At 39.2% G+C, this 12,112-nt stretch overlaps 1 protein-coding gene across 1 annotated transcript in view; it reads left to right on the forward strand.

Moving 5' to 3' along the window:
- Window positions 1-12,112, forward strand: part of NAV1 (neuron navigator 1) — a 173,581-nt gene that overhangs the window by 50,622 nt on the left and 110,847 nt on the right. Inside the window, exons 4-5 of the mRNA XM_075264238.1 lie at window positions 1,879-2,223; window positions 11,968-12,106. Of these exons, the coding sequence (XP_075120339.1) occupies window positions 1,879-2,223; window positions 11,968-12,106 (484 nt within the window). The remainder of the gene's footprint in view (window positions 1-1,878; window positions 2,224-11,967; window positions 12,107-12,112) is intronic.

A 12,112-nucleotide genomic window follows, 5' to 3' on the forward strand; every position in this document is an offset into this window, starting at 1 on the left:
ATAGGCTACGTTTTATCCCGGTAAATGACATGGCTTCACTACTGTTATGAATTTATGTTCACATATTATAAATTCATAACAGTCATGAAGCCATGTCATTTACCGGGATTAAAAGTAGCATATGTGTTAATTGAGGTTACAAACTATATGCCAAAATTCACTCAAATCCTTTCGGCCGATTTTGCGTGATTGAGTAACAAACACACAAACGTTCGCATTTATAATATTAGTAGGATAATTGGAGGTAGCATTAGGTTGGGTGTACAGGTGAGGACAATGTGAGTCAGGTGCCAGGAAAAGTAAGAAGCCATAGATGTCTGTGCTCCAAACTTTCCAGAGATTGAAAGAAGTGGCCATGTTAGTCCGGATGGAAGAGAAATATGATGGAAATGTGAAAAATTAGTCAGCGACTTCACGTGTAAGTTACTAAATGTTGCTGCATTGTATTCACCTAAATCGTCTGCAGAGCCCTGTGTAGAGCTGATATCTACCACTGTACGGTCACCATATAGTGATGATATCAATATACCTAGGCATTGATGGTATAGGGTTCAGGCATTGATGGTATAGGGTAGAGTGGGAAATCCTTCTAAATAGGAGGAGAGGTGTCTCTCAAGTGGACACATGAGTGACGCGTGATGTGTAATTGCGTCATGAGCGACATGTCATGCATGCGCCATAACGGTCGGTGTGCTTAGTGATGTGGTCCACTGCTGGTGATGTGACGTGACATGTGGTCGCGTTGCTTCCAGTGTACCCTGAATGGAGAGGTGCAGTCTATACCCAGACCGCATCATTGGAGGTTTCACGTGGCTTTTGGATCTCAGAATGCATATGCGTTCCACAGTGGAAGACATATGCTGATTTCCCATGGAAACCAGGTGTAACTATGCAGGACCTTTTGAGAATATGTGTAGATGTGTTAATAAATGCATCTAGACTAAGGTGTCCAAATTAAGAGGGAAAGAAAAGGGGACAAAAGGAAAACAGGTTTGGGAAGTATACTGAGGCAGAATAGAATAAAGAAATAATGGGGCAGATAGTAAAAACAATACAAAAGAACTAGAAATAAGAATGCTATAAAGTAGTGTATGATTTATGTAGAATGTATGTAACATGATATAGTCTACTGAGAATACAATGGTTTGAGATGTTTGGAAAAATGTGGAAGTAGATATAAGTTAAAAGTAAGACTACTCTGGGGGAGGGCGGGGAAACTGGGTGCTCTCACTGCATTACTGTTGCAGCTCTGCCTGCAGGACAATCAGTTCAGCTAATTGCAGTTGCTGATAAAGGCTCAAAGACCCTGTCTGCTTTCTCTCTATGTAAATTCAAAGATAACACTTAGTCCATTCTCTAGATGCATGGTAAGTGTTCTATACACAGCTGTGTAATGTAATATACATTTACTGTGCATTTTATTTGATCTGGATGCATATTATTTTTTTTAGTAATGATAATAAATAATCTATCATGGCAAAGATACAGTCTGTATTGTGATACTTCATAGTACTTCAAACAGTCAAAGCTCTCTCACCAACTTGTGGAAGAATACAGGATATGAGAAGAAGGAGTGAAAGCAGACAAAGCTGCTGAAATGGAGGGATGATAAAACCCCTTTAATCATACTAGTAAAAGGGGTGTGGTTTAAAAGTGGTGTAACCTAAATAATTGTCATTAATTGTTATTGAGGTATAATGTCTGATTAATCACAATATTCTTTTACATATATCTTACCACTTGCTGCTTCATCTGTTTAAAATGGGAAAATTGCTGAAATGTTCTTTATAGTACTGAAGTCATGAAATAAACATTCATAATTTGCTACTTTTTTAGACTTGTAAAATCTTATATATATTTTTTACTTTTTTTTTATAGCTCTTTGGATATGACATGTTATGACAGTGATGATGCTAACCCTCGCAGTATTTCCAGTATGTCCAATCGCTCTTCTCCGGTATCCTGGCGCTATGGACAAGCTAGTCCACGACTGCAAGCAGGGGAAGCTCCCTCACTTGGTGGTTGTCGTACTGAGCATGGTGGAGGAGGCTGGCAGTTTTCTCACACTATGCCTCTCCGTGGTGGTACACGAATCTGCAGCATTACTCAACGGTTAGAGCTTCTAGAATCCAGTGGCCAAGAGTTAAAATCAGGTTATGGAAGTGACTCTGACTGCAAGTTGGCAAAAGAAGTGACTCATGAAGATGATGACATCATTACTAGGCAAGTATTACCGACATTATTATTTCATATGGACTATATGATCATTAAGGGAATTGTTAACTGTAAGATTTAATTGCTCTACTGATAAAATAGAGTGTTCTTTCTTTGCAGTTATCAATTAACATGTAACTATATGCTTTGTGGAGCATTTTTGGTGCTACTTGAGGTGTGTTTTTATCTGCATATACAGATACTTATAAAAAATTGGAAAATAATAAAATAATTTTTGTTGTAGTCATTTAGACAGCAAGGACATTTATTCTAAGATGCTCTGAAATAGGCTGCATCACCAAAATATGAAAATAATAAATACACAAACAATAATGTATTGACAGAGAATCCCATGTACTGTATAAGAATGTCACAAATGGATACCACCTAGATACAGTCAATCATCTATCAATCACTTATATTATGCATATCAAAAGTAGCATTTGCATAAGTAAGCATCCATAATACAGCAGAATACTACAATTAATGCATCTGTTGCCTGAAACAGCCAGGGAAGTTGGATCCTTCAACAACCCTGCTGGATGGAAAATAATATTTTTATGTAAAGTCCCATTTAATTTGCATGCACAAAATGGGATGACGCATTTCTACGATTTTGGCGTTTCTTTATCACCCGCCCCTGTAAATATGTACAAGTGTGGTATGTATGAACTGCTCACATCTTGCAGTTTTTTGAAAAGTACATTTTGTTTGCAGAAAGGGATTGCTTGAGCTGCACTTTCGTGGCAAATTTGAATTTTTGTGCAATTTTTGCTTGCAATCTCTGTTTGCTGCAAAGTTGCATGAAGGTGGTTGTATATATGAATTATTAAATTGTGTTTTTATTTATGGTATGCTGTGTAATCTCAAAAAAGTTAGATTTTGGTATCAGTCACAGTTTGGTAGGTGCAGTATAGATTTTTAACATATTAGTGAATTACAGCAAAATCCTGCCTGTCTTCTGTAGTAATGTTTTTGGGAGTCCGAGCTCTAGTTGTAGTTGATGTTTGCAGTACATATAGTGTGTGTGTGTATATGTATATGTGTGTATATGTATATGTGTGTGTGTATATATATATATATATATATATATACACACATATATATATAGTCTACATTTTAAGCTATTATTTTAAATGTATTTTGTATATGAATCTGAGATTGAACTTGAGTTTTAGGTGCAAATATGTGTTTTAGTGCATTTTTTATTTGTGTTTGTCACAAAGTTAAAAAATATTGTCAACGAGACAGAAATCCACAAATAAATAAATAAAATAAATATTATTTATTGAAAAGATTTTTTAACAGAAAAAATAATGAATAAATACATATAACACATATTACATATAAAACAGGGGAACCAAAACAACCTGAAAAAAACAATGTGGAAGGTCTGTAAAAAATAGTAGTGAGGGAGGGCATGAATAATACATTAACAACTACAAATGCTGTAATTGTAAACTAATCAAGAGACAAAATCTCAATATTGAAAAAAAAAAGCATTGTTACAGAAGTATAAAATACATGTCCATAGCTCAGAAATAATGTAGTGGAGCTAAAATGAAAGGCCTGAAGCTGCACGAATACATATGTTGTAAGTATATAAAAAGTCGTACTTTTCTGAAAAATGGTAACATTGTAAAAAGATAATAAAATATATACGTAACATGCAAGAAAACCAATCTAATAATAAGGCATGAGAAAGAACTCAGCCAGATACTAAGTATTAATGCACGAGACCCACATAAGAGCACCATATGAAACAGTCATAAGACCTTACCACGTATGAAAGCTCCCCGACGCGCGCTTCAGCGATATGGCTTCGTCCTCTGACTATTATTAGATTGGTTTTCTTGCATGTTATGGATACATTTTTTTATCTTTTTACAAGGTTACCATTTTTCAGAAAAGTTTGACTTTTTATATACTTATATCCTTAGCGACCTTTGACGTAGTATTACGTCATGGGTTGCATGGGGATGTATGGAGCGAGCTCAGGAGCTGAGCTCGCTCCATACAGGGCAGATGCCGGCTGTATAACCCTTTACAAACTGAGGTCAAACACGACCGCAGCGTGTAAATTGTGCAGGCGGCACGGGTGCCGCCATTTTCCGCCGATTGCCGCCCTCCTGAATGTCACCGGAGGGCGGCGATCGGTTGCTATGACAGCCGGAAGCCTATTGAAGGCTTCCAGGCTTGTCATAGCATTGGTTCTATTGCACTAGAACTGCTATTATAATAGAACTGCTGTGATTTTGCTATTCACTGCAATACTGTATTGCAGTGAATAGTATGACCGATCAGACCACTTAGGTTTCAAGGTACCTAAGGGGTCTGATCATAAATGTAAAAGAAGAAAAAAAAAGTTTTTAAAAGTATTAAAAAATAAAAAATATAAAAGTTCAAATCACCCCCCTTTTCCTAGATCAGATATAAAAGTAAATAAAGAACATTAAACATAAACATATTAGGTATCCCCGCGCTCCAAAATACCCAAACTATTAAAATATTAAAACATTTATCCCATACTATGAACTGTGTAGCGGCAAAAAAAAATAAAAAAATGGCCAAATAGCGTTTTTTTCAAAACTTTGCCTCCTATAAAAAAGTTAATAAAAAGTGATCAAACCATCAGATCTTTCCCCAAATGGTATCAATAGAAAAGTCATCTTGTCCCGCATAAAATGACACCACAACTAGCTCCATAGATGTAAATATGAAAAAGTTACAGGTGTCAGAACATGACGACACAATTTTTTTTTTCTATTTTGCAAAGTTTTTCATTTTTTAAAAAGTATCAAAACATTAAAAATACTATATAAATTTGGTATCACCATGTTCATACTGACACGTAGAACACAGGTAACATGTCACCTGTACCAAACAGTGAACGCTGTAAAAATTAAACCCGTAAGAAAATGGCGCAAATGCATTTTTTCTCCAATTGCACCTCATTCTGAATTTTTTTCCAGCTTCCCAGTACATTGCACAGCATATTGAATGGTGCCATTGCAAAGTACAATTTGTCCCGCAAACAATAAGCCATCATGTGACTCTGTGAACTGAAAAATGAAAAAAGTTATGGCTTTTGAAATGTGAGGAGAGTAAAAACGAAAATGCGAAACCAACAAATGGGCTGGTCCTTAAGGGGTTAAAACATGTATTCGTGCAGCTTCAGGCCCTTCATTTTAGCTCCACTACATTATCTCTGAGCTATGGACATGTGTTTTATACTTATGTAACAATGCTGTTTTTTTAATATTGAGACTTTGTCTCTTGATTAGTTTACAGCATTTGTTGTTGTTAAGGTATTATTCATGCCCTCCCTCACTACTGTTTTTTACAGACCTTCCACATTGTTTTTTCAGGTTGTTTTGGTTCCCCTTTCTTATATGTAATATGTGTTGTATGAATTTATTCATAATTTTTTCTATTAAAAAATCTTTTCAATAAATATAATTTATTTTATTTATTTGTGGATTTCTGACTTGTTGACTTTTTTTGCTTCTCATTTTTGAAATTCATTATTAGTGCCTTTGTTTCTTTGTATTGCTTTTTTCCTGTTTGTTACAAAGTTGCATGAAGGTGGATGTGGCTGTCTATGACCCATTAAAGGGGCTCTCTCAGCAAAATTATGCCGTATGAACCCCACATATTCCTGAATAGCCTTTAAAAAGGCTATTCAGGCACCACTAATCTTATTTAAAAGCTCGCCCCGTTTTTAGATAATACCCTAAAAACGATTATTAAAACCATACTTACCCGTGCACGGTGGGCGGTTCGTGCACTGATGGACGTCATCTTGCTGGCACGCCTTCCTGTGTCTTCTTCCAGTGACATCCTCCTGGGCTCGCTCTTCCACGCCTTCATCTTCTTTTGTTCCAGAATGAAGAAGTTTGCTCCGGCGCATTTTTGTCCTAGTTCTAAGTTCCCACATATTCAGGCATCTGGCATAATTTTGCTGATAGAGCCCCTTTAAGACAATTGTAATCTTCAGGTTGTCTACTTTCAAAAAATATATAGGGTTTATGGTTCACTTAGTTTTCACGGTGTGTAATCACTACATTTTCTAGGATGATACTTTTTTAACCTTTCCAACTTCAAACCAGATTTTTGTTCCTTCCAGTTCTGGTGATTTTCTGAAGATACGAGCATGCGGGTGTAGGCCATAGTGATATGAATGAGATAAACAACATGCTAAACAATGTCTGTTTGACAGTTATAGGAGAAACACAATCAAAAGTAAATGAATGGTATAAAGCTCAACCTAAGTACTAGTAGTGCCCCCCAACCTCGCCATGAAAGACAAAAGTACAATAAATGTAGCTGGAACCTCGGAGGGCATATAAATGCCCTAAATACTAATATACCACCAATAGATGATAGTTATGCTATGAAACTCCCAAAGAACAATTGTTAATTTAACCCCTTGGGATGTATGGTATCAAGTTTAAATATCCAAGCTGTATTGTGCTGCAAGATCTTTTTGTCCCAATCTTTCCCCAATCATCCTCGGGTAATAGCAATTCCTATAAAGGAAATAAATTTGGGATCTCCCCCATGCATCTGAAGGATATGTTTTGCCAGTTGAGTGTCTCGCTGGTAATTGATGTCACCTAGATGATCTTCTACTCTCCTTCTTAATTCGGAGTGCATGTACAAATTGCTTTGTAGATTACACCCTTTGATTTACAGTTAATGAAACTTTGCCCACTCACATTACTCCTAAACTCTTTGCTTGTCCATATGTAGGTGCATGCAATGCATCCCACACATCAAAACCAGCCCTTAACTTTTTAAACGAGCCACGTACCTGCAGCCACGAGTGGTTCCAAGTGTCTATATACCACTCGGTTCTGAATGGAACTACTCAGTCTATAATTAATGTGGGGAAATGAGCTGATGACATCTTTAAAGGGATTCTACCACTAAAATGCTGTTTTTTGTGCTTTAGACGTCGGAATAGCCTTTAGAAAGTCTATTCGTCTCTTACCTTTAGACGTGATCTCCACCGCGCTGTTCCTTAGAAAAACTGTTTTTTACCAGTATGCTAATGAGTTCTCCGAAACAATGAGGGCAGGCCCCAGCAGTCAAATGGCGATGGGGGCATCCCCACTGCTGCCCGAGAACCTGCTCCAGTGACGCCTTCTTCTTCAGCTGCATCCTCCCCTTCTCTGTCATCTTCCTTCTTCGTCAGTTCTGACGCCTGTGCAGTCTTGCCTTGCGGCCTTGAAAATATGGCTGCGGGCCGGCATGCGCACCACGTCTAAAGGTAAGAGACGAATAGCCTTTCTAAAGGCTATTCCGACATCTAAAGCACACAAAAAAACAGCGTTTTAGTGGTAAAATCGCTTTAATGTCACTGTCTAGGGACAAGATATACCATTACTTGGTAAGTTTATTTCTCACATCCTGTTCACCATTATCAAAAGTCCCCACTAGTCTGATTATCCCATTGTCCTCAATTCTATGTGATTATGTTCATAACAGAGATTCTTGTGTATGGGATAGAACCTGTTGATAAGTAGATCACAAAAAGCTCTCCAGGAATGGGGCAACACGGTGACTCAATGGTTAGCACTGCAGCCTTGCAGCGCTGGAGTCTTGGGTTTGAATCCCGCCAGGAACAACATTTGCAAGGAGTTTGTAAGTTCACCCTGTGTTTGCGTGGATTTCCTCCCATTCTACAAAGACATACTGATAGGAAAAATATGTACGTTGTGATCCCAATATGGGGCTCACAATCTACATTTAAAAAAAAAAAAAAAAACTCTCCAGGAATCCCCTCTCAAGGAATTTCTGTCGCAGATCTTCAGCCTGTGCCTTGAAGGACTGCAAAGTATTACAGTTTTTCCTAGCTCACAAATACTGCCACTTTGCTATTCCCCTTCTGAATGGGACAGAATGGTGACTTTTTTACCTCAGGAAGACTGGGACCTTAACTGGGTCCTGTATGACCCAGCAGCTCTTGTAAGACGCTGATCCCGGCAGATCACGTGACCACCGGGTCAGAGAGCGGCTACATCATGGCGGCACCCATAGCTCTGTATACACAGCGATCAAGAGGGTCTGGCTGAAGTTATAGCCGGCTCCCTGTTTCAGCAGCTGCACGATTTTGTGCAGCTGCTGAGTTCTGCTTGGAAGTTTGGGTCCTTACAGAACTAGACAAAATGGAGTTACCAAAATGGTGCCATGTGTCTGTGCATTTCAATTTACTGGCAATTGAGGAACTCTGCAAAAGTGGCAATTGCAATGTATAGCATTTCCCCTCAGCAATTATTATTGCTGAGGGGAAATTAGCTCGGTAGAAGCAGTGCTGCGGACTCAAACAGTCAAGACAGGGACACAAAATATGCAGCAAACCAGTTTATTTAGAAAAAACAACCAGAAAAATAAATAAACCTTAACTTCAGACACAAAATGGACAAAACAAAATACAGCCTTCATTTCAAGCAAAAACAAAATAACAACCTGTTCATCTGAGCGACTAGCTAAACAATAATGATAATCTAACTATATGTGTGGCTTACTATCAGCCACACAAACAAAACAAGCTTAACTCACCAGACTGAGGGTTACAATACAGACCCACACACCTCCTTACACTCCAAGGATCTGCACTGGATTCACCAGACAAATTATTTTGCCGTGGGTCAGCAACAGCAACATGATATGGGCAGACCAGGGCCCCCTGGAGGGCTGAAATGGAAGCAAAGGCATCTAAGGCCAGGAGTAGGGATCAGTAAGTAAATAGGGCCCATTACTCCAACAGGTAATGACCTATTTAAAAAAAAAAAAAAAAAAAAGATAGGAGTCAGCACCTGGCAGCCGAGTAGCAGTGGCATAACTAAAGTCTGTGGGCTCAGATGCAATCTTTTGTCAGGGGCACCCTCCCTTGAACGAATTCTTGATAGTGGTGGTTATGGGTGCTGCAGCGAGCGATATCTCAGATATCTGAAAGACATACAGCTTTAGTTCCCACAACTGCAATTATCAAGATTATGGTGAGTAAGCAGCGCAGCACCTGGCATGTAAACAATATTGGGACAGTATAATATGCTCCAGAGTGTCACCCACACAGTATTGTTTGCTCCACCGTGACTCCCATGCAATATCATATGCTCCATAGTGGTTACCACACAGTATCATATGATCCACAGCGACCCCCCACACTATAATATATCATACTAATATTATTAATGTGAAAGTTTAGATGTTTGTGTGTTTGTTAATCGATCATGCAAAAACGGCTGAACGGATTTGGATGAAATTTGGCACATAGACAGTTTGTTAGGCAATATAAAATACCAATGAGCTTTAGATAGTTATTAGCCTTTAGGTGAAACGAATGAGTAATGAACCTAGGCTAGTTACCAGCTCTTGGCTCATAGGCAGGCAGGTTTTGGCTATACTATTGGGGAAATAGGAGGGCTCGTATAAATATCCAGCTAGTGTTATCATACGGCTGGTTCTGAGTGCCTATTCCCCTGCTATCCCTGTCCTGCTCTTTATCCTCCCTTTGTGTATTTAATACACTAGTGGTCTATAATAGGTGCAGAGAGGAGTGTCTTCTAAAGGGACACGGTACTGCTTGGCCACTCAATGTGTTTTGAGTTTATACACATAAATATTTTTACCCTTATTTAAGTGGTTGCTACTATACATTTTAAAATTGCCTTTCTTTTAATGCATATCAATAAAGGTTGTGCTTTTTAATACGTCCATTAGTGAGCAGCTCACTCACTCTTTTTGGTTATACTATTTTGGCACGTAATACTTCTTTATCGTATATAATTATTTCAATAGACAGTTTGTAACCTTGATTAATACATAAGCTACTTTTTTTGGACTTTAATCTTGAGCTCCTTCCACAAGTTTTCAATTGGGTTAAGGTCAGGAGACTGACTAGGCCACTGCAACACCTTGATTTTTTCCCTCTTGAACCAGGCCTTGGTTTTCTTGGCTCTGTGCTTTGGGTCGTTGTCTTGTTGGAAGATGAAATGACGACCCATCTTAAGATCCTTGATGGAGGAGCGGAGGTTCTTGGCCAAAATCTCCAGGTAGGCCGTGCTATCCATCTTCCCATGGATGCGGACCAGATGGCCAGGCCCCTTGGCTGAGAAGCAGCCCCACAGCATGATGCTGCCACCACCATGCTTGACTGTAGGGATGGTATTCTTGGGGTCGTATGCAGTGCCATCCAGTCTCCAAACGTCACGTGTGTGGTTGGCACCAAAGATCTCGATCATGGTCTCATCAGACCAGAGAACCTTGAACCAGTCTGTCTCAGAGTCCTCCAAGTAATCATGAGCAAACTGTAGACGAGCCTTGACATGACGCTTTGAAAGTAAAGATACCTTACGGGCTCGTCTGGAACGGAGACCATTGCGGTGGAGTACGTTACTTATGGTATTGACTGAAACCAATGTCCCCACTGCCATGAGATCTTCCCGGAGCTCCTTCCTTGTTGTCCTTGGGTTAACCTTGACTCTTCGGACAAGCCTGGCCTCGGCACGGGAGGAAACTTTCAAAGGCTGTCCATGCCGTGGAAGGCTAACAGTAGTTCCATAAGCCTTCCACTTCCGGATGATGCTCCCAACAGTGGAGACAGGTAGGCCCAACTCCTTGGATCGCACTTTCTTAGGCTGGTTGCACACAGCCGTGCTCCAAGCAGCCTGCCGTGAATTAAGAGCATGGTCTGCACATGGGGTACACGAAGATGTCATTAAATGAATTGGAGTCCTATCTGATGTGACCCAGACTATCAGCCTGCAGACGGTACCGTGAAAATCACGGTCATGTGTACAGGCCCATAGAAATGAATGGGTCAGTGTGCTCTCCGAGAAAAACACAGATAGCACACTGACCTACACCATGGTCATCTGCAAAGGGCCTTAGTAATAGAGAGTAAACAGCAAATTAGTTAGATGGGAGACACCTAGTGTCAGAAATTTAAGGCTGAGGCCCGACGTTGCAGATTTTACAACCTCCAATAACACTATCACCGCACCCCCATCTGTACAGTCTCCCCCTCTCCTTCTGTCTCTACCCCCTTCCCTCATAGATTGTAAGCCCTCGCGGGCAGGGCCCTCTACCCCACTGTGCCAGTTGGTCATTGTTAGCATTATATCTACCTGTATATTCTGTGTATTGTATGTAACCCCCAAATGTAAAGCACCATGGAATTAATGGTGCTATATAAATAAATAATAATAATAATAATTTTATTGCTGTTTTTTTGAGCCAAAGCCTGGAGTGGATTGAGCAGAAGGTAGAAGTATAATTACTTCTTATACATTTCCCATTCCTTATGTAGCCATTTTTGGCTTTGGCTCCAAAAACCACAACAAAATCTGCAACAAAAAAAAGCTGCATTTACGCAGCATGGGGCCTTAGCCTCAGGAAGGTTTTTCAGGCAGAAAGCAGCAACATTTAAAAAATTTAAAGTGCAATACATTTTTGTCTAAAATCATCTGCTCTCTTAAATAAGATTTAAAAGGATTTGCAAAGGAATGTTGAAACATTACCATTTAAACTTTAGGGAACGTGCAGTATATGTCCATAAACTGCAAAGCATTGCCATTTTTTGTTTCATAGTAGCTCTATAAGTAGATCTAAAAAGTTTTAACTACGTTAAAGATATTTGTATTTTTTGTTATGCTATCAGTGTTATTCCTTGAAAACAAAAGTCATTCTGATAATTTGCATACGTTTCTATCACTAATAACTATATATCTGTCTTATTTTTTACAGTTGGGATGAGAGCAGCTCCATAAGCAGTGGCCTGAGCGATGCCTCCGGAAATCTTAGTTCAGAGGAATGCAATGCCAGTTCTTCTCTTACCTCTTTACCATCCACACCAACTGCTTCAAGACGAAGTTCAACTATTGCTGTAAGA

This window comes from Leptodactylus fuscus, chromosome 2, assembly GCF_031893055.1.
Source record: "Leptodactylus fuscus isolate aLepFus1 chromosome 2, aLepFus1.hap2, whole genome shotgun sequence".
Classification (NCBI taxonomy): domain Eukaryota; kingdom Metazoa; phylum Chordata; class Amphibia; order Anura; family Leptodactylidae; genus Leptodactylus; species Leptodactylus fuscus.